Here is a 23,163-nt window from a genome sequence, read left to right on the forward strand (position 1 = left end):
ACAACACACTTCATTGTTGTGGCATGTCTGTATCTTATTTTGAAGGGATATTTAAACATTACCATAGCAATCAGAGAGCGTTAGGGCAGTGGTTGAGAGTAGAGGAGTAAACTACCCCCCCCACCGGGCCTCAGTAAAAGGTGGTGAGTGGTCCCCGGCGTTGAGTGGTCCCCGGTGATAAAAAGGTTGGGGACCAAAGGAACACAGCTTTATTTCTGTAGTAATAAAAACTTACTAGCACAAAATGAGGTGCTGTTATCGTGAAATGGTCACAACACATGGATAAAGATTTGACAGTTTTTGCTATCTGCAATCAAGTGCTCTTTAACAAACACTGGTCTTCAAATGCCAGGGTTTTAAGTGGGAAAGAGCGAATGTGCTAATTAATTGTCTGACCGGAATTAGTGTGATGAATGTGCTCTAATTGTTGGTAAACTGTATCTGCAAGGTAGGAATCGCTCCAAAAAATTAGAAAGTGGAGTGGACTACATTACTGGAGGCCATAGATGTGGATTGACATGACTGCGTGGAGGACTCTTACAAACAAGAGCCCCACGTGTTGAAAATAGGCTACTCTGATGCATGTCAGCTGACCTACTGTGAAGCAGGGCCACTTCCAATATTTGGCACCACTCACAAGATGTTGTCAAGTGGACCTCTCCTACCACTCACAATTGCAGGCATGATGTATTCTCTGTTTCTAAAAACTGCCACCCTTCTATTCTTCATCTAGGTGGAGACTGACCACCCTGAAGGAGCAAGGAAGGTGGCTGGGCGCCACTGCAATTTATTCTTTCTTCTGAGCATGAGAGTTGCTGTGGTCTTGATCTACTTCTCACTTGCTTGTCACTCTGGGGGCAGTCTTGGCAACTGCTAAATTGCTTTAGGAGGCCACTGCTGCCCCTATGGAGAGGGGGAAGCAGGTGAGCAGAGGGAGCAGATTCTACCTGCTTTGCTTTCTACTTGGGTAGAAGAAAAAGATGAGTAGTCCTGTACCCAATTCAGCCACTGCCCAGAGCGGTCGGGTGCTGTTGTTTGGTGTCAAGTCACGTGTCAGCGGCTAGACTTCTCCGGCCTGTAACAGCAGCCTGGCGATTTTTTGCAAGTTTTTTAAGCAGAGGCTGGATAGCCATCTGACATAGATGCTGATTCTGTGAACTTATTGTGATTAGGTGGGCAGAAGGGATTATCCTAGTGCTTGGCTGTTGCATGCCCAGGAAAATGCCAATAGCCACTTTGGGATCCGGAGGGAAATTTCTTCCAGGTCAGATTGGCCCAGGATTCTTGTTTGGGGAGGGGACATCATCTTCGCTGTAGTGAGGCAGGGAGTTGTGAATTTCCTGTATTCTACAGGGGGTTGGACTAGTGACCCTGGAGGTCCCTTCCAACTCTATGATTCTATGTAAGAACTTAAGAAGAGCCCCGTTGGATCAGATCAGTGGTCCATCTAGTTCAGCATCCTTCCTCACACAGTGGCCAAACAATTATTTTGGAGGGCAGTCATTTCATTTCAGAGGGTGTGCTAAAGAGAAACAGCATAACTGACCACTTAAAATTAAAGAGCTGAGAAGCTGCCTCTGAAATCCATCAGGTTGTAACTAAAATTAGTAGTATTAAGTGGAGGTGTATGAAACTAACTAGAATATTACCCTTACTGCAGTGGTAGTCAACCTGTGGTCCTCCAAATGTCCATGGACTACAATTCCCATGAGCCCCTGCCAGCAAATGCTCATGGGAATTGTAGTCCATGGACATCTGGAGGACCACAGGTTGACTACCACTGCCTTACTGCATTTGAAAAGTTGCTGAGTGTAGTGAGGAGAAGTTAGGAAATGAGCCTTCTCTTGGGTATCCTTTGTGGGAGATTCATAAGGTGTTGTTGTTGTTGTTATGTGCGAAGTCGTGTCCGACCCATCGCGACCCCATGGACAATGATCCTCCAAGCCTTCCTGTCCTCTACCATTCCCCGGAGTCCATTTAAGCTTGCACCTACTGCTTCAGTGACTCCATCTAGCCACCTCATTCTCTGTCGTCCCCTTCTTCTTTTGCCCTCAATCGCTCCCAGCATTAGGCTCTTCTCCAGGGAGTCCTTCCTTCTCATGAGGTGGCCAAAGTATTTGAGTTTCATCTTCAGGATCTGGCCTTCTAAAGAGCAGTCAGGGCTGATCTCCTCTAGGACTGACCGGTTTGTTCGCCTTGCAGTCCAAGGGACTCGCAAGAGTCTTCTCCAGCACCAGAGTTCAAAAGCCTCAATTCTTTGACGCTCGGCCTTCCTTATGGTCCAACTTTCGCAGCCATACATTGCAACTGGGAATACCATAGCCTTGACTAAACGCACTTTTGTTGGCATCATAAGGTGTAAATGATATTAAAGTTTCTGCTTACGGTGCTTTATAATGTATGTTCCACCTACCTTACAATGCTTGTCTAATAGGGAGGTCACTAGAATGAGTATCTAATTCCTTGTGTATGGAACATTGCGAAGCCAGCATATGTAGCCAGCTAGGTGACCTTGGGCTAGTTACAGTCCTGTTAAGAGTTGTTCTCACAGAGGAGTTCTGTCAGAGCTCTCTCAGCCCCATGTACCTCACAAGGTGTCTGTTGTGGGGAGAGGAAAGGAAGGTGAGTGTAAGCTGCTTTGAGACACCTTCAGGTAGTAAAAAGCGGGGTATGAACCCAACCTTTCTACTTATTCTGAATGTGAAATGCTTTCTGGTAGTCATTGCAAGCTGTGTTGGCATTAATAAGAGCTCTGACCATTTATTATACCTTTGGATGGAATGCTTAAGGTGCTAAGCTTAAATAAGCTGTTTGGTTGTGAAAGTCTGCATGGTAACATATTGCATTCATTTTCAAAATGTGTTTCGGGGAAATCTGAAGGGCTTTCTGCAAGCTTATCGGAGTCTTCCTAATAAGAAGAATCCCAGTAATGGATAACCTTCCCCAAAAGACAGATTGCTCACAGCTGTTGATCTGCTGCTGCAGTACAGAACTCCAAATGCTTTGGGCATCTTTTAGTACTCATTGGCAGTTTATGGGATGCAAGTGAGACCGGCAAAGATTAGTGCATATTCTGAAAATTAGCGCAGAACATTTGACAGTATGCAGGAATTCCTTAGCAGAGATAACTGGAAAGGGTGAAAAACCTTGATGCACTCCATCATGAACTTCCAAGATAATTGGGAGTAGTTTAGCACATCAGTAGGTGTGGCTATAAAGATAGATTCAGGTGAGTAGCCATGTTGCAGAACAAAATGTAAATCCAGTGGCACCTTTAAGGGCAACAAAGTTTGATTCAAGGTGTGACCTTGCGTGTGCAAGCACACTTGTTCAGACAATGGAACAAGCATCATAAGAGTACAGATATAAGGTGAGAGTAAATTACTCATAAATTAGTAAACAGCATCACAAAGGCATCCACAAATATGCAGCATGATAATGAAGATTGGGTAATTCCTTCCTAGAATAACAAAATCAGTCCTGTAGGTTCAGTTGTCTTTCACAAAGACGTATAGGGGGGATACAAATGTTAAGGTTAGTGATTCACGGTGGATGCTTTCCTAGTTGTGGAAAGAAGTAATTAAAAGAGACCTATTGCTAGCCCCATCTACCCAAGCATGGAAGCATCCCCACAAGTAATAAGCCTTGCTGTATGTGTTCTCCTGTCCCAAGATCCAGAGAGGTAGATTCTAAATTATAATACATACATACTTACATCACATTACAGTCCCGTTTTCCCAAATGAAATGAAAAATATAGATATGTGTTGAACAGTGTTAGCATATATAATGAGAAAAGAAACCAATAACTCTGTTGAGTCCCAGGGACTCGATTTTTTTGAGCATTGTAATAACACATCTCCACAATCTCCCTTTCCAGTCTGTTCTTGAAGTTTCCTCGCAATAAAACAGCTACTTTGAGGTTCCTTATTAAATGTCCTGGAAGGTTGAAGTGTTTCCCTACAGATTTCTCAGTCCTCTGATTTTTTATGTCAAGAGTCGTGCAAGTTTAAAAGTTTTGAGCAGCAAAATGTTGTTTATTATAGTTAGATGGCAGTACTTGTAAAGTGCCCTGTTGATGCTGAAGTGAGAATTCACAAATATAGGTTATTTATTTATGCTTTTGTGTTATAATGTAGCCAAATCGTTCATTAACAAGCCAGATGAAACTCAGCCATTACCGTTGTGAAAAAGAATCGTGACATTCTGGATTTTGACACAGTGAAGATCCCAGTAGCCAATGCGGCAATAACTTCCAGATTAAATTCCTGTAGTGCGGTCTGTGTGGGGCCTGCCCTTGAAGACTGTCTGGAATCTCCAACTAGTACAAAACGTGACTGGCTCCATTGGAGGCCTAGTTGTTTCTGTGTACTGTGTGTTTGTTGCTTTTATGGCCATCAGAGTGGCTTATGACCAAGGTAACTAAACGTCTACTACTTCCCTCCAGTTCCCTCTCAATAGGCGCCCTGTGTGCACCCACTTGGTTAGAAGAAGAGTGTGGAAATCTGATACGGGGATGTTTCAGTGGCAGGGCTGTGCTTTGCCTTATGGAAGTTTGCTGGCAACAGATTACTATTTTTTAGGTTGCAGGACTATTTTATTTGCCTTGGGATTTAGTTGTTGTCCTCCCCCAACCATTTTGCTTCCGTTGTTAACTGCTTGCTGTTTTATCTGTAGCTGGTTTGACTGGCCATATTTTATGTTTTGAGACTTCTGTACTAAAGATGCCTTCACCTTGGTTTGTTGTTTTGGGGTGTTGTTTCGTTTTTGCTTTTTTAGTGCAGCTGTTTGGTTCATTTAGGGTGTCTAATACTGTATTAAATTTGGATGTTAAGTTACCTCAGGCAGTTATCTAGAAAGGTGCCTAAGGAATACCTTAAATAAATTCGTGCTCTGGTGGCACAAAGTGCCACCAAGTTACAGCCAACTAGCAGCAGCCCTGTAGGGCAGGGGTGGCCAAACTGTGGCTCCCCGGATGTCCATGGCCTACAATTCCCATGAGCCTCTGCCAGCATGGGAATTATAGTCCATGGACATCTGGAGATCCACAGTTTGGCCACCCCTGCTGTAGGGTTTTCAAGGCATGAGAAAAACAGAAGCTGTTTGGAGCAACCCTGGCATCTTAGATGGCCTCCTATTCAAGTACTAACCAAGGTTAGTATTTGGGTGGGAGACCTCTGAGGAAAACTAGGGTCATGACACAGAGGCAGACAATGGCAAACCACCTCCAAAAGTCTCTTGCCTGGCTGCCAGGCGATCCTTTAATTGTCGGGTCTCTTGGCTACACCGCACACACACCCTCCCCATACGATAAATAATACTAACCAGGGTTGACCCTACTTAGCTTCCAAGTTCTGATGAGACTGAGCTGTCCAGGTCATGCTCTGAGTTAATGCATAATTATCTAGAATCGCCTTGATGCAGATTGGGAAGAGTTGGTGCCTTTGGGCCTTGACTCGGCATCAGTTCCACACTCCGCTTGGAAGGCCGGTGATCGAGGCTGAGATAGGGTGAACTGGTCAAGTTGTTTTTGCCTTGTCGTTGTGAGAACAAAGTGAGCTAGCCTCCCACCCCACCCCCCTAACTCCTTGGGGATGGGTAGGATGCAATGTTAATGGCCGAGGTCAAATTCTAGGACTAAGGTCTCTATAGATTGGTTTTAGCGGCTGCCCTTCAGACATTGAGTCAGGTGGTGTCAATTGATGTGGATCTTCAGATGTGAAGCATTATTCTCCGCCCGTTCAATAAAAACTTGTTACTACAAGAAAGCAGTTGTATAAGGGTTGTGTTCCTGCTCAATAAAAAGTCCATAGAGCGCCAAGGTATTTCCTGTCTCGGCTGCGAACAGCCTGTTTGTGTTGCAAGGAGGAAAGAAAACCTTTACCTGCGATAGCAGCTGTGATACTGCTCGGGATGTGGTCAGTTATCCTTGCTGACGTGGCTTCAGATCTTGCGGCTTGAACAGTTTGGAGAGGAAAGGAACTTTAAAACATCTCTTCCAGTCCCAGGCAGTTCTCCTGCATAATTGTGCTGTATTGCACATCAGAGGAAATGGAAATGTGATTATCAGTTAGCATTGAGGACATTTGATAGGTGTCAGTTGTATTTATATCACTGCAAATTATTTTTTTAATAGAGTGGAAAGGGCTTTAGTATATCTGGATTTACGTTTGGGCTTGGCCAGTGAGAAACTCCCAATCTACTCCAGAAGCAATATTTATTGCCTTCCCCCTGTGCATTCCCCCCAAGGGAACTCTCACGAGCTTGCAACACTGGTAGGTGTTGTAGTAAGGAGGAGGAATCAGGTAAAACCATCCATCTCTCATGCAGCCTTTTGCTCCATCTAAGGAGCATCCTCTGCTTGCATAACCATAAGAGGGCACGTCCCCCTTTTAACTGAAACCCTTTCTCGACCCACGTGCCATGAGTGTCCCACAGCACCAGCTTTTCCACCAGGACCATGGAGGACAGGTGGTAAAGACTGCTTTTGCAAGTTTTTGTTTATGGAAGTTTTGGATCTGACTCTTATTCCTTTTTTTTTTTTTAGCCATCCCACATACAGCACCCTCTACCTATAGGTATGGACTGGTAACTTCCATTTCAGTATATCTGAAGAAGCGGGGGTGTACACAAAAGCTTATATCTTGAATAAAATTTTGTTGATCCTAAAGTGTTACGAGATTCAAACTTTTTCCTGCCGCTTCAGGCCAACACAATTACTCACCTTAATCTATCCACATACAGCAGCAATGCTAAGGCCTGTTTTTTTTCCCTCTCATTCACGAGGGATGTCCTCTGAACTGAGAAGACCTATGTCTAAATAGCATTTCTCCTTGTTTTATCCAGTGTTTCCTTTCATCCATTGCCCTTTAACAAAGAGCCTTGACCCCTTTCTACCTTCCTTTGTATTAAAACCATGGTTGTTGTTTTTATTGGGGGGGAGGGTCCATTTATCCCTCCTCCCCCCCAGTTAGTTCTGCAGCATGAGTTGTATGACGAATTTGTCTATTCAAGTGACAGAGCAGGAAACATGGTGGTCATGTCGGGACACTAATTATCCTTTTTCGTGATGACTAGGAGCTGCTTCCCCTTTGTATTCTCTTGTATTAGATTTCCACTCGAAATACTTCCTAGATCTTTAATTACCAAACTTCCTACTGTGTTGGCTCATATGTTTCATACAGAACCCGCCTTATAGAGGAGAAGAATTGTCCAAGCCTTGTCTTGTGTATTATCGGGAGTAGGGTTTGCCTGTATCTTGCTGGAAATCCATTGTTGACTCATATTCCTATGGTACTTCAGAAGTGCTTTCATAAATAAATGAATGTTTCCTTAAGAACATTGTTTTCTTAAGAACATTGTACTAAGAAGTCCTTATGAATTGTATATTAAATCAATCCTTTGGGCAGCTCAGTAGTTTATTTGAAAAGTAGCCTAAAAAGAACTTTTCCCAGTGAACAAGTACAAAACCCACAATGTGAGTACTGCCTAAAATTTTTTTAATATAACAAATATTACATAATTTACAGTATATCCATGTTGTATTTAGGACAAAGTTATGTAATCTAATCTAAGGTAATTATAAAATGACATTGCCCTTTCCATTGCATTGCCCTGAATCGTTGGACTTAAGTTAACAGAGAGCAGCTTGTTATCCTTATCCATGGTTCCTCTATATATTTGTGAAACAGCCTGGGGGGTGGAACGTGTCTGGCTGTCCAAGTTGGAATAGGGCCAATCAGGGTGCAGCCAGAAAATCTGGCTGCACCCTGATTGGCCCTGCCCCTGCAGCTCCCGCCCTCCGTCCCTGGACTCTAGCCTCTTTGCTCTCAGATGTGCCTCAGTGCCTGGAGCCAGCAGCAGGTAAGTGGAGAGGGCCCGGGCAAAGGGTCATGGTGGAGGACCTGTTAACAAGGGCCTTCTAGCCTGCTAAGCCTGACTGCCTGCTAAGGAGGTCTCCCGGCCTGCTGACTGTCCCGTCAATGCTAACGAGCTTCCCAGCCCCCGCCCACCCCACTTGATATGGCTGCGAGCTGCGGCCCAAAGCCACCTTCAGCTGCCTGGCCAGCGGCCAGGGCAGGAGACCCTTTCAAGGCCCCTTTCTTAGGAACGGGCTTTGAAACTAGTACATCATAGTTCTATGCATTTCTAATAGATAAGTTATACAGTGTTCAAATTAGCACCCTTCCTATGTAACCACAGATGAAAAGATTCTGGAAATTTATAAAACCTTATTTTTTTCCGGAGAAGATGGAAATTTGGGGGAAATTGAAATAAATGCATAGCCTCACCGTGTCCTATCAACCTAAATGAAATTTAATAGTTTTTTTTCTTATATTTATGGAATTTTAATGTTATATATGCCTTGGGTTTTTATGTGCAAAATTGCAGATATACCCATTACTGCAAGCTGATGCACCCTGTGCTATTTTATCTTAATTGGCTTCTGGTTAGAGAGAGCTAAGCTCTCAATGAAACATTAAGACCTTCTCTGAGACTTTGATGCAGTTTCTGCCACACCTCCTTCTGACCTTTTTTCTCCTTCCTGCAAGGTAGGGCAATAAGCTACTTTTTATCTAATCTGTGGATAACTGTGTCATGGTGGTTTGAGGGAGAGGTGAAAAAGGTTACCAGGTCAGAAGGACAACAGAAGGCATAGGTTTGAGAAGCAATTTATAGGGATGGGCACAGCCCAAATTGAGCATGAACTTTGCCCAGTTCAGAGCCTCCAAACCTATGTTTGGGGAACATTTACCAGACTTTGGTTTGGTTCAGCTCTTCTGGCCATTCAAATCAAACAAACTTAACAGCTTGGGGCTGATCGGTTAGGTTTAAATGGCTGCAAGCCATTTCAGCCTAACAGCCAGTTGAGCACATCTGTCCTGCTGTTAGGCTGAGATGAATGGCAGCTATTAAACCCCATCAGTTGCACTCCTTTTCTTCCAAGCAGGGAAAACAAAATGGATAGGTTAAATGGCTGCTAGCTGAATGCAGCTGGTGTCTTGGTTGCTTGGCCTTCTTTCTGACTTGATTACATTGAGACCCCCATTTCCATGTGATAGCAGCATTCAAAGTGGATCTTCCCAATCGTGCATGAAGGGGAGATGTCCAGTTTTTAAAAAGTCCATGGATATGAGGTGATATGATAGCCATCTTCAAGTACTTGAAGGGCTGTCACATAGAGCAGGGGTAGCCAACCTGTGGTCCTCCAGATGTTCATGGACTACAATTTCCACAAGCCCCTGCCAGCAAATGCTGGGAATTGTAGTCCTGGGAATTGTAGTCCATGAACATCTGGAGGACCACAGGTTGACTACCACTGACATAGAGAATGGAGGAGAGTTGTTTTCTGTTGCTTCAGAGGGTCTCACCAGAACCAATTGGTTGAAATTAATTCAAAAGAATTTTCGGCTAAATATCTGGAAGAAATTCCTGACAGTTAGAGTGGTTCCTCAGTGGAACAGGCTTCCTTGGTAGGTGGTGGGTTCTCCTTCTTTGGAAGTTTTTAAGCAGAGGCTAGATTGCCAGCTGACAGAAATGCTAATTCTGTGAACTTAGGCAGATTGTGAGTGGGTGGGCAGAAGGAATTGTGTAGGTGCTTGGCTCTTGTGGCCATTTCCTGCATTCTGCAGAGGGCTGGACTAGATGACCCTTCTAACCTTATGATTTTATGATATGGAGTTCAGAACCTGCCTGTGTCCATGGTTTACCTCCCTGAAGCTTCCTCCTGTCTGTTTTTTTTCTCCCATCCAAGTTTCCTTGTATTGGAATTTAGCTGGAATTAAAGGGGCAGATTGTGGGGTGGCAAGGCAAACATACGGAGAGGTTCTGTTGTTCCTCTCCCACTTACCCCTTTTGCTCTTAAACTGAACGCCATCAGGGTTGGGCGCAGACTAGGCTTAAGCACCACAGGTCAGTGGCCTTTATATGTAGCTCTTAATAAATCGAGCAAAAATATAATCCACTCTCCTGTTTCCTTTTTCTGTAGACATGGCATTATCCATGTGTCATGTCCAGACAAGTAGTGAGATCACATGGCTCATCCAGCGGCACTGCAAACACAAGAGCAGAAAATTGATTTCTTGTGCACAAATTCAGGTGGTCATTATAGCTGGTGTTAGGGTGGGGCCTGGGAAATCGTGGCTTAGATCTGGTCAGGCAGGATACGTGTTGGAGCCATTGCTCTTTCTAAGGGTAGGTCAACAGTTAATACAGTACGCTGAGGAGAGGTCTGGTGAATATGGACAAATGCAATGCCTGAACATACCTATCCTGGAAATAGCTAAAAGCAAATCGCACGACCAAAGAGGCTGGAGAAAGTGCTGTTATAAGAAAATCTATTTTTATTCATGTCCTAGCTCGCCCGAACAACGTGGTTGTCTATCTGAACACATCTGCAGGGATGCTCAGAGACACTTGCAGAGTTAAAAAATATATATATTTTTCTATTCAGTATAATGTGTTACTATATGCAAATAAATGAGGTGAAGCTATGTTTGTAAAACACCATGGGCTATCATATATATAGAATAAAAAAGAAGTGACTTTTTTTTTTGAATTGCAGGACCATTGTCATGAAAAGGAGGCTATAATAAGTTCGCCTTATGAAAATCAGCTTACATGTGAAATCTGCCAGGTACATGTGTATATGTTAAAGAGATATTGCTTTTTTTAACTCAAAAGCATCGTTTCCATATTTTGTGAAAATGTCACCTCATAAGACATCATTGCGCAAATCTCTTTAGAGCAGGGGTAGTCAAACTGTGGCCCTCCAGATGTTCATGGACTACAATTCCCAGAAGACCCTGCCAGCGAATGCATGGCAGGGGCTTCTGGGAATTGTAGTCCATGGACATCTGGAGGGCCGCAGTTTGACTACCCCTGCTTTAGAGTGTCTGTGGCCTCATGTAATTTAGAAAGCATAACCTAAGAACTGTTAATGTGCTTCTTGAAATACTTGCTCTTTTGGAGTCTGTTCTCACGGAGGCATTTCAGCACAGGGGAGCAAGTAGCAAGTACAGAATTGCTTGCTGGAGTTGTGCAGCATGTTTGATAACTTAGTTCTGTGGTTTTGAAATATCAGAATTGTTTATTATTTCAACATAGGTGATACAAGGACCTGTGGAATATGAGTGATGACAAACCCTTTTTATGCACTGCCCCTGGATGTGGACAGGTAATATACGCTGGAATTAATCCATATTAATCAGCAAAGAAAGATGGTGTTACACGCAAAGATAATTTTTTTGTTTTAACTTTTACTAATTGTTTAAGGTAACTGCGCAAGGCAGTCATCCTTCAGAAGCCACATTCCTTAACGGCATGTCCATACTCCTGTCAGGACAAGCAACAAATACAAGAGTCACTTGCAGTCTACACTACAACTCAGTTGTAGTGACTGTTCAGTGGGGCCAACAATTCCTACTCAAGCTGAGGTGTGTGCTGTCAGTTCATGATGGCTGGCATTGCCAACTCACATCCTTTGTCAGGGGATACTTACAGTCTGCTCTAGTTACTGGTGGGACCTTGAATCTGTAATCAAGTAATTCTGCAGCAAGTCACTGTTAAAAGCATGGATAGAGTGATGTAATATGAGTTTCATTTTTGGCTTTAGATCGTTCTGTCTGCTTTGGGCTTTTGTTAAGCCCAAAGTAGACAGAATATATATATATTGTTTTTCATCACTAACCAGGATTAGAACAGATTTAAAAAAAAAAAAAGATGTGAATGATATCTTTCCAGTGGTAAATTATTGTTAAAGCATTAGAACTAAATTATTTGACAAGCCTTCAGTCTTATTAGGACCTAGAAGTTTTTAACAGCAAGTGGCTTAAATCAATTTTAGATTTATATTCCTGAAAATGAAATGACGGTGCTGCAGCGCTGAAAAATCATGTATAATATCTAGAGAGACTAGCGCATGCATTCCACACGCATTCGTGTTTTTATAGCTAGCAAATAACAGACTGCTAGGTCTCTTACTAGAGCCTCTTGTGGCGCAGAGTAGTAAGGCAGCGACATGCTGTCTGAAGCTGTCTGCCCATGAGGTTGGGAGTTCGATCCCAGCAGCCGGCTCAAGGTTGACTCAGCCTTCATCCTCCCAAGGTCGGTAAAATGTACCCAGCTTGCTGGGGGGTAAACGGTCATGACTGGGGAAGGCACTGGCAAACCACCCCGTATTGAGTCTGCCATGAAAACGCTAGAGGGCGTCACCTCAAGGGTGCTTGCACAGGGGATACCTTTACCTAGGTTTCTTACTCCAGGTGTGGTGCTCCAGTCATCAAAAAGAGGTGTGCAGGAGGTGTGAAGCCTTTGTTTAAAAAGGTTGTTGGCTCTAGAATTGCTGAAGGCCTCCTACTATTTTGCTTACGACGATTATGCTGAGAAAACACAAACTTTTTATTTTAAAAAAGTCTTTTTGGGCAGGGGTTTGGAAATGAATATAGGGATACCACCAGTGTTTTCAGAGCTTTAAAAGAAAAGCATCAGCTGTTACCTGTTATACAAATGATTCTCCATGTTGTTATAATTTTTGTCAACATTCAGGTTTTTTTAACTCTATTTTAAAACTTTTTGCCACAGCGTTTTACCAACGAGGATCATTTGGCTGTCCATAAACATAAACATGAGATGACACTGAAATTTGGTCCAGCTCGTAATGACAGTGTCATTGTAGCTGGTTAGTATATGTTTGTTTTTTTCCTTAATCCATCTTTTGGAATGTGCACACATTTTGTGTATTTTCTACATATGATTCGTCTCAGTTCTTAAGAAGCGATACCAAAAGATTCCTTTACCAACCAAATGTTTGTGGCATATTTGGCCGTTGCTTTGCCTCTCAAGGTAATGCGTCATCTACATATCAGCTTTGACTTCTTAACAATGAATAGCAGTCCAATTAAATGGCACTTTGGTCTCGGTCAATGCAGCAGACCTCAGCCTTGTCATTGTGAATTTCCTGCATTCTGCAGGGGGTTGGGCTAGATGACCCTGGAGGTCCCTTTCAACACTATGATTCTGTGATTCTTACTCTAACAGTGTGATTCTTAAGAACATTTCCCTGGGAGTAAGCTCCCTTGAGTTGCTCTTAGAACACATTTGCCTGTGGTAGACTCCTGAATACCTTTTTTCCCCTCCTTCGACTGAAATTCTGGTCATATAGCTGGATTCATCCCAGCATTCTGCTCTTGCTAGCATTCCCTATAATGTTAGTGAACTGGAAATAGGGGTAATATTTTGTCATGCGCTATTCTAGGTGCAGCGGCTTTCAAGCTGGAAACTAAAGTTGATCTGTAGTAGAATTACGTATTGGCGATGGTTGCCCTTCTCCCACTTGCTTGGGATTAAACCCCATTTGAACAAATGGGAATTATCCCACAGGGAGTGAAAAAAGAGTTGCGGTCACCAAGCCGCCTTAAAGGTTTTAAGTAAGACAATTAAACCCAGTGCTCAAATCTGGCACTTTTATTTCCCATCTTTCCTTCAGAGAGCTCAGAGCACGCACAAGTTTTTCCCTTCCACACAGCAATCTTTTGCGGTGAACTAGGCTGAGAGAGCCTCTTGTGGCGCAGAGTGGTAAGGCAACGACATGCTGTCTGAATCTGTCTGCCCATGAGGTTGGGAGTTCAATCCCAGCAGCCGGCTCAAGGTTGACTCAGCCTTCCATCCTTCCGAGGTCGGTAAAATGAGTACCCAGCTTGCTGGGGGGTAAACGGTAATGACTGGGGAAAGCACTGGCAAACCACCCTGTATTGAGTCTGCCATGAAAACACTGGAGGGCGTCTCCCCAAGGGTCAGACATGACTTGGTGCTTGCACAGGAGATACCTTTACCTTTACCTTTACCTTTAGGCTGAGAGAAAGTGCCTGGCCCAGGGTCACCCGTCAAAGTTCACAGAGTGGGTATTTGAACTCTCATCCCTTAGTCCAACGCTCTGTTTGGCCATGCTATCTCATCAATTAAGTTTCAGTTGTTCCATCAATAAACGATAGGATTACAAATAATAGAACGGCTGACTGTTTCAAACAACTGGATTTTGCAGCTAGCCGTGAAGCAAGCACTTATGGTTATTCGGTGCAGTTCACCTTAATCTGAAAATTATAATGTAGTGCCATGCATGTTGAAAAAGCAATCAAACTATTTTAAAGCATTTTTTAAAGCCTTTTCATCGATCTCTTTACAGCTCTCCAGTATAGGCAGTACAGGTTTAAAAAAAAATGGTGTGAGCTAGAAGGTAGCATTCAGGATATAGTTTTAATTAATAAGGCAGAAGGTTTTTCTTTTTACCGTATTCTTGTTATCGTCTGTTGCATGTTTAATGGACATCATTCTGTACACGTGATAAAAACAAACACACAGCTGAGTGAGAGTTAAAACAACGGCATATTCTTTGCTTTTCTCTTTAGATCAGACCCCAACACCTACCCGGTTTCTGAAGAATTGTGAAGAAGTGGGTTTATTCAATGAACTAGCAAGTCCTTTTGAAAATGAATTCAAAAAGGCTTCTGAAGATGATATTAAGAAAGTACGTGAACAGTGCAGAAATGTAAAGCAATATAATTTTGTGCAGAATGGAGTTGAGGTTCCCATACAATTAGGGTGGGTCAATGTGGGGGGTCAGTGTTACTCTTCCGGAAGGGGCGGTGTTACTCTTCCAGAATGTAAGTATAAACTGTCCTGGAAACCACCCTTGTAGGAAGTTATTTCTGTGAAGGTTCCTGTTACTACAAGTAATTTCTGCTTTATAAAAGGACTTTCCTCAGGGCTTGGTTCATTGAGGAATGGTAGGAATAACACTGTAGAAGATACAAAAATATTAATTAATCCTATTGTTTAAGAAAGTATCTTTAACTGTGTTTCTGTGTTGATATTTCTAGCTTTGCTCATGATGAACTTTTATTGCTTGTCTCATGAGTAATATTTCTTCAAAAGAGGGGATGTGTGGTGCCAGCAGAACATAATTTCCTTCGATTACACATCTTACCTCTGCCAAAAGTCACTGAAAAGAGGTGACTGCAGCCAAGACATGAGCCTCTATAATGAGTTGTTCCTAATAATAGTATTGCACGGATTGTGTTTTGCATCGTAAATGAAAAGAGACCTGCTCTGTCGAGTCGGCGTGCAGCTGATCTTGGCGACTTGTTTACCTTCCTGCTGATTTTTTTCCCAGATGCCTCTAGATTTATCACCTCTGGCAACACCGATTATAAGGAATAAGATTGAAGAGCCTTCAATTGTTGAGCCTCCAGTCGTTGAGACAACTCACCAGGATAGCCCTTTACCTCATCCAGAGTCCACTACCAATGATGAAAAGGTGTGTTCTCGATGAAGTTCATGCGACTCAGGTACCGCTTTGAAAATTTCCCTGCCAGTTTGTGCTGCTACAGGGTCACGGAGCGCTGGCACGGGTGTTCCTTGTCTAGCGGCTCAGTTTGCGAGAAGCCACTTCTGCAGAAAAAATAGTTCCCAGTACCCCTCATGTCTAAAGCTCTAGAGCAGGGGTAGTCACACTGCGGCCCTCCAGATGTCCATGGGCTACAATTCCCAGGAGCCCCCTGCCAGCGTTCGCTGGCAGGGGGCTCCTGGGAATTGTAGTCCATGGACATCTGGAGGGCCGCAGTTTGACTACCCCTGCTCTAGACTTACTCTTAGTTAAAGGCATTGGCTACTCTGGTAAGTACAAGGTTTAGTTCCTTCTCTCCAATCAAGATCCAGCTACAATTGATAAAAGTGGCTAAATGCTTACAAATGGCAATGAAGCGGCATGAGCTTAAGAACGAATTGATTCTATTATGATCTGTCCTGTTTTTTATGCCGATAAAGGTGGTTGTTGTTGTTGTTATTGTTGTATCCCTAATGTAGGAACATGGAGTGGCCCCAATATAAGAATTGTTGCTATTGCAAAAGACGGGGGGGGGGGGGGACCCTCTGGATTTTTAAACCTATGGAAGACTTGTGAACGATGCATTTGTATTGAGAACGTTTGATTGTATGAGGCTTCTGGAGACTGACAGTGTGATGACAGGTTTCCTGTTCTCCCCCCCCCCCCCACCCCCCATGCCAGGAAGTGTCTCTGCAGCAGACAGCGCAGCCGACATCCACAATTGTCCGCCCGGCTTCTCTACAGGTTCCCAATGTGCTGCTTGCAAGCTCTGATTCGAGCGTCATCATTCAGCAAGCCTTGCCTTCCCCAACTTCTAGCACCGTCATAACACAGGCGCCGTCCTCCAATCGTCCAATAGTGTGAGTTTCGTCTGCATGTGTGCCCTGAAATATTGTAAGAAGCTTATTATTATTATTATTATTATTTCGATTTATTTCCCGCTTAGTTTTAAGCACCTCTGACGTGGCAATACGCCTCTCTTTAAAACAATTGGATTGATTGATTGATTGATTGATTGATTGATTGATTGATTGATTGATTGACTAATTACCTCTGTGTTTAAAATAAGCAGTGTTTTTTCTGGTTTTTGCATACATGCATTACCAGGTTTTCTCATACGTACATTGTGAAATATTGATCTGAGAAGAGTGCTCCAGTCATTTTCTTTCTGTCCCTGCTTCTCTTAGGCCGGTGCCAGGTCCTTTCCCCCTGCTGTTGCATCTCCCTAATGGACAAACCATGCCTGTCGCTATTCCTGCCTCGATCACAAATTCTAATGTGCACGTCCCCACTGCAGTTCCAGTAAGTGTGCTTCAGTGGCAGGTTCTAGCCCAGTGGCATATTCCAATTTTTCCAAAAGGCAAACTCACCCATGCCAGACACCCTCGACTGAGTGCTGGAAAACAGCCAGTGGGGCTGTGGCTCTGATTAATCCAAGAGAGCGTACGTGGGTGAAACCCATCTGGAGAAGTCCCAGGTGGATGGATGAAAGAGTGGGATTCGCAGCACAGCATGTGAGTTGGGAGGCTGGAGCCAAAGAGTGAGTGTGTGGCTGGCCCCTCGTCCAGGATCGAGTGGGAAGAAAATCATATGGGGGAAGCTCTTGGGCAAGGGGAGGATCTTCAGATCAGTTGATGGGTTTGGGAGAAGCACTCAGACATCAGACCTCACCAAGCTCTCCTCCCCACAAACCAGGCTGTCATCCAACTAAGTAACTTCCGTGCTTTCGCAAGCGAGCGTGTTTAATAATCCCACCTTTCTTTAGTTAGAACAACTGGATCCGAATCCAGTAGCAGTTTGGAGTCAAAGCTGCCTTCATCAGAACTTTGACTTTTGGAAGCTCAGACCCCCTCAAGAATCTTCTTGGTCTCTAGGGCACTACTGGGCTTGAATCTAGTCGTTTTAGTGCAGACCCACAGTTGGCTACCCTCTGGAGCTTTCTTTTGCTAGCCTCTTCCTTTTGAAAAAGTATTAAATACCATTAAAAGAGGCTTTCTGTTTCTCTCTTCCCCAGTTGTTGAGTGAGAGTCTGAATTCCAGAGTCTCTGATAGCAGCCAATATGGTATCATGGTTAAACTGTTGGACTAGGATTTGGAAAGCCAAATTCAAATTCCCACTCTACCGTGGAGGTTTACTAGGTGGCCTTAGGCTGGAAGAATAAGAAGAGTTTGTTCTTATATTCCTTTTGACTCCTCCTCCACCCAAAGGAGTCTCAAAGCGGCTTACATTCGCCTTCCCTTTCCTCTCCCCACAACAGACACCCTGTGAGGTGGGTGAGGCTGAGAGAGCCGTGGCGAGCCCAAGGTCACCCAGCTGGTTGCATGTGGGGGAGTGCCGGAATCAAACCTGGCTCACCAGATTAGAAGTCCGCACTCCTAACCACGACACCAAGCTGGCTACTGACAATCTCTCAACCTGAACTGCCTTATAGGGTAGTTCTGTGAATATAATTGAGGAGATGAAAATGATGCAAGCTGCTCTGGATCCTCACTAGGGGATGGAAAATAAATAAAATTACTAGCCGCCTCTGTGCCATAACCACTTGGGCCTTGCAATTGAAGCTCAGTTGTCCGGAAGCCTTTGAGGTGGCAGCCCTGGATGCTTCTGGGGGGGTGGGCAGGAGAACCAGTTACTGAGCCCCCCGCCCACCTTGCAAGGCAGAGCTCTGTTTAGGGAAGTCGACGGGTCCCTCCGGCTCTCTCTGGACCATTTGCGGTGTGGCTCATTGGCTGAGAGATCTTTGGCAAGCAGGTTTGCCGGCAGCTCTTCCTTGGATCCTTTGGGGCTGGCTGGCTGGCTGGCTGGCTTGTGGAGGAGACATTTGGGGTGGGTGGGCCAGGGGAGCAGTGCCTGCCCAGCTCCCTCCTTCCCACCAGGTACTGGTCCCTTACAGGCCACTAGGAGGCCTCAGCAAAGTGAAATGGTGGTAGGGGTGGTGCTGGGCCTGGATCACAGTGTGGTAAGCATGACTCCTCTTCCCCAAGTGGGCAGTGGCTGGTGATAATGTGCACTTTCCATGGGCACTGACATCAGTGCTGGGTGACCATGGGCTGGGTGTGGTGACTGTGGTGGCGTCAGAGCCTCTTTCTGCCCCCCCCCCCCCGCAAGAGATGCACAGAGAAGAACTTGTGGGTGTCCTTGTTGCATAGTATACCTCCTCCCCAGTACTTTTGCTCTGCCTTCATGACCTGCACCCCCAACATCAGAGGTAGTCAACCTGTGGTCCTCCAGATGTTCATGGACTACAATTCCCATGAGCCCCTGCCAGCGTTTGTATTGTAGTCCATGAGGACCACAGGTTGACTACCACAGCCCTACATCGCCAAGCCCCGACCACCCACCTGCCCCAGGCACAAAATAGGCTCAGCACACCACTGCTTTGATTAAGAAGGAGCAGGCAATCCTGGCTGCTTATGAAGTAGAATTTGCTCTTATTTCTGTATTAATTCTGATGGTTTTCTTGGGCAGCTTGTTAGACCCGTCACCGTGGTGCCTAGTATCCCAGGAATTCCCGGACCCTCCTCCCCACAGCCTGTGCAGTCGGAAGCTAAATTGGTAAGTGGGCCTTCCACAGTTCTCCACTTAATGCACGAAATGTTGTAGGTTATGCATAAGTGGATCTTACTATAACACAGTTGCAAAGCAGGCTCTTGCTTTTTAATGGCTAGGGTGCTTTACAGATCTTTTGTTGTATGGAGTGACTGTACCCTTGTCAAGCTGTAGCGGTTATCAGTCGTCCTGAAGGGAAAGGACAGCAGTGAACAGTCGTTTTTGATGTGTTTACATCAGTTCAGTTCAGTTGACTGTAAACCAGCCTTCTGCATTGGATACTAATAATGATTCTTAGGATTTATATAGTGTTCTCGACTCCTGTGGACATTTTCCACAGCTTTTCACAGCAGTCGCATTCAGCTATGAATTTGACCAATGCATCTCCGTGATCTTTCTTTCGTGTGGATATTCTGAGTGCTACCTATGGCACTGCTATTTCTCTTCTCTAAGTGACGGAGAAATTTAGTTTGGGCTCTCTGCAGGACTTCAGCCTGTATTGCTTTTTTATTTTATTTCTTACAGAAGGTAAAGGTAAAGGTATCCCCTGTGCAAGCACCGAGTCATGTCTGACCCTTGGGGTGACGCCCTCTAGCGTTTTCATGGCAGACTCAATATGGGGTGGTTTGCCAGTGCCTTCCCCAGTCATGACCGTTTACCCCCCAGCAAGCTGGGTACTCATTTTACCGACCTCGGAAGGATGGAAGGCTGAGTCAACCTTGAGCCGGCTGCTGGGATTGAACTCCCAGCCTCATGGGCAAAGCTTTCAGACGGCTGCCTTACCACTTTGCGCCACAAGAGGCTCTTCTTACAGAAAATGGGAAGTAAAAAAAGGTGCCTGATAGCCAGCAGACAATGATATTTGCTTATGACAAAGGGGCTGGGAGAGTCCTGCACCCATTCATGGCTTTCACAGCCAGCACATTTGTTATATAGAGGTAAAAGGGAACCCAGACACTATACCTTCTCTGTACATATAACAGGGCTGTAATTTTTAATTGCTTGAATCGATTGCTTTGCTGTCCTGTGTGTGAATCCTTTCAATTAGTCCTTTAATCGGCTTGCTTTGTTCTGCTTATTATTGTCAAATGGTGGGGAATGTATGCAGTAAATATACTGTAGAGATACCGTTTTAAAAGAAAAAAAATCTGGCAGATCATATGCATTCAGGGCTGCTTTGAGCAGGACTCTGAGCACCCACTCTTTTGTTTAACAGTGGAAAAGGGAACATGTAGTTTCTGTTACCGCACATTTCATGAACAAGCACAGTGAGACGACGTGAGTATAAAATGTTGAGTATCGTAGAAACCTGTGATGCCCCCTTCTGCTCTTTTTAGCTTAGTTCAGAAAATCTTGGAATATTTTCAGCAGGGTTATGGATCATTGAAGAAATGAGTTCCTGCCCGGGTGACTGAAGATTTCAGTGCCTTTAATTCAGTGCAGGAGGGAATATTTAGGCAGGTGTAAGTCATGACTGTTGCAACAGGAATTTTGTTAACTCTGGCTTGGTGCATGGCCCAGCATTGTATGGCAAGGAACTGTTCTGACGACTTTTGTATAAATATACATCTGGCTAATTTTAGGGGGGGAAATGAAATAATATCATAGAGTGTTTTACAAAACTTTCTGTGTGTAAAATGACAAGGGCTTGTGATTGAACAGCTGAAAAGCAAGTGCCTCATGAAGGCGCAGGAGGTAAAATCACTTAATTTAAATTTTAACCGTCTCTCTGGTTGATAAAATGTGTTGAATTTTAACCATGTCCTTCAGTGACATAATGAATAATTTTTAACATGTAATCTACACATTCTTAGCATTCAGGTACTCATACAGTCATTGGGCAGAACTGAAGAGATATATCTGAATCGAATTGCCATAGAGAAAGATGAGCCCTATTCTGATTGTTCTACCGGTTCCACAAAATTGTAGTACTATTGTTAAAAAAACCCTATAATTTCAAATGTAATGTTGTCGGGATAAGAATTGGCTTGGATCTCACCTAGAATTTCTGTGGGTACAGTGGGAAGAAGGTGGCTTTCACTGATCTGCCCCCCCCCGGCAGCCCCAAATGCTTTTCCTTGGGAATAGGGAGCCCCTAGAAATAGGGTTTTTTAATGGGGGGGGGGAGATCAGAGAGGAGTTAGGGGGAAATTGGAACTTATTGCACCTGTAGAAATTCTAGACCATTGTTCATAGCCAGTTTTTAAAAATTATTTTTGAATTATTGAAAAATTATTTAACAAGACTTACATAATTTTAAATCTGATAGTTATTACAGTTCTTCCATTCCACAGTTATCCATAGTTATTACACTTCCCCCAGTCAAAAACTCCAGTCAGAACCAGCATGGTGTAGTGGTTAAGAGTAGTGGACCCTAATCTGGAGAACTGTGTTTGATTCCCCACTCCTCCACACGCAGCGTGTTGGGTGACGGTAGGCCAGTCACAGCTCTCTCAGTGCTCTCCCAGCCTCGCCTACCTCACAAGGTGCCTGTTGTGGGGGGAGAAAAGGAAGCCACTTTGAGACTCCACAAGGTAAAGAAAAGCCGGGTATGAAAACCAACTCTTCTTCTAATTGGGAAAGTTTGACTAATTATCTGAATGATTGGGGAAAGCTCAAACACACAATGGGAACAGTTACAATCACTCTAAGAAAAATAAAGTAACTCAAATTGAAATTGTTTATATATATATATATATATATATATATATATATATATATATATATATATATATATATATTCTTCACTAATAGGCTAATCAGTTGCTTTCAATTCTGACACTGCATGTGTACAAACTTGCATTTTTAATTACAACTAGGCAATGGCGGTCTTGAGATTTAGGGTTTAGTGAAAAAGAGCTGCTGAATTAAACAGATAGATGAGATGTCTGCATATATCATGATTAAAATTTCATTTTGCGTCCTCTCACCTTCTAGAAGTAAGCAAGGGTAATTTATTTTGTATGCCAGATTTGTGTATAGGCTGCTGGCATTTTTTAGAGGGCAGATTTATATGGCGTTTTATATGTTTGAATTTGTAAGCCACAGGAAAAGGCAAAGAATAGTTTTATTTTTTTTAATCTCTTAGACCCTTGTTTGACATCTGTGAGTATTAATCAGCAGGTATAATCATTTACTATCTTATTTATTTAGAAAATGTTTGTGCATCATCTTCGGGAACCTGACTGAGGTGCCTTTCAAAATTAAAATATTAAAAATGAAACATTGAAAGATAGCAAGCGGGGGGGGGGGGGGCTGTTTCCCTGTACTGTTACCCACTTAGATTATCCCACAATCTCAGATATAGTCAGAAGGCTGATTATACAGACACTAGTCTGATTCCTACCTGGATGGGAAGCCGCCTAGAAAATGTATGTATGAGTTGGATGATAGAAATATGTTAAATAGTAATCACAGTCCAGAAACCTGAAGCGGACATTAACTGGATGATCTCACAAGGCGTTGGCCTCTACTTAGCTTTGTCAAGTTTGCATGTATTTTGGATTATAGTAAAAGGATCACAGCAAAAGTTTTATTCACTGACACCAGATTAACTGCACAGCTCAGTTAACCAGCATGCCTGGGCCCCAGAGATCCACCCAAGGTCACTTGTGCTCCACTTACATTCTCAGTGTCTCAGATTTGGGGCTGCAGCAGGCACACAAATGACTTAAGGGTTGGGGCGGTGGAGTGAAAGAGCTGAAGATGGCGGGCCCCAGCTAGGACCCAGGCGTAACTGGCTCTGTGGTTAACCCGCAGCCCCATTTCCCAGCAATGCCGGTTAATAAAGCTGCTGCTGTGTTACAGGATGTTTTCTTAAATGAAATATATAATTCTGGAAGTCTGTACGCAAAACTACCTTTCCACATAGCAGAAGACATGCACCCATTTCTGTGACCTTATGCTGAACAATGAAATTGCTCAGTTACCAAAACGTTTTCGAAATTCCTTTCCGAAAATGTCATAAGTGAGACGCGCAGTATTGACAAGTTGAATTTTCTGAACGTTCGTCCTGATTTGTTTGAATCGAAGTGTCAGGTTTGCAGCCTGTGAAATGCAAACTCTTGTTTTAGATAAGAGCAGAATAGAAAGCATTTGAAATTTATTTTAAAAAACAACTTGAAGCAGGTGTTTTTCCCCCCAGAATCCTCCATATACTGTTTTGTTTTTTTTTTGACGACAAACTGAGAAATACCTGAAGCCTAGTGGGGAGCCTGTAGCTTTTCTGCAGG

The 23,163-nt window shown here is 43.8% G+C and overlaps 1 protein-coding gene across 1 annotated transcript in view; it reads left to right on the top strand.

The window, feature by feature from the left end:
• ATF2 (activating transcription factor 2) overlaps positions 1–23,163 on the top strand; it is a 54,895-nt gene that overhangs the window by 5,068 nt on the left and 26,664 nt on the right. Inside the window, exons 2-9 of the mRNA XM_077319658.1 lie at positions 10,564–10,635; positions 11,106–11,175; positions 12,582–12,678; positions 14,405–14,523; positions 15,169–15,312; positions 16,063–16,241; positions 16,569–16,683; positions 18,851–18,937. Coding sequence (XP_077175773.1) covers positions 11,128–11,175; positions 12,582–12,678; positions 14,405–14,523; positions 15,169–15,312; positions 16,063–16,241; positions 16,569–16,683; positions 18,851–18,937 — 789 coding nt within the window. The 5' untranslated portion in view covers positions 10,564–10,635; positions 11,106–11,127. The remainder of the gene's footprint in view (positions 1–10,563; positions 10,636–11,105; positions 11,176–12,581; positions 12,679–14,404; positions 14,524–15,168; positions 15,313–16,062; positions 16,242–16,568; positions 16,684–18,850; positions 18,938–23,163) is intronic.

Source organism: Paroedura picta, chromosome 2 (assembly GCF_049243985.1).
Source record: "Paroedura picta isolate Pp20150507F chromosome 2, Ppicta_v3.0, whole genome shotgun sequence".
Lineage (NCBI taxonomy): Eukaryota > Metazoa > Chordata > Lepidosauria > Squamata > Gekkonidae > Paroedura > Paroedura picta.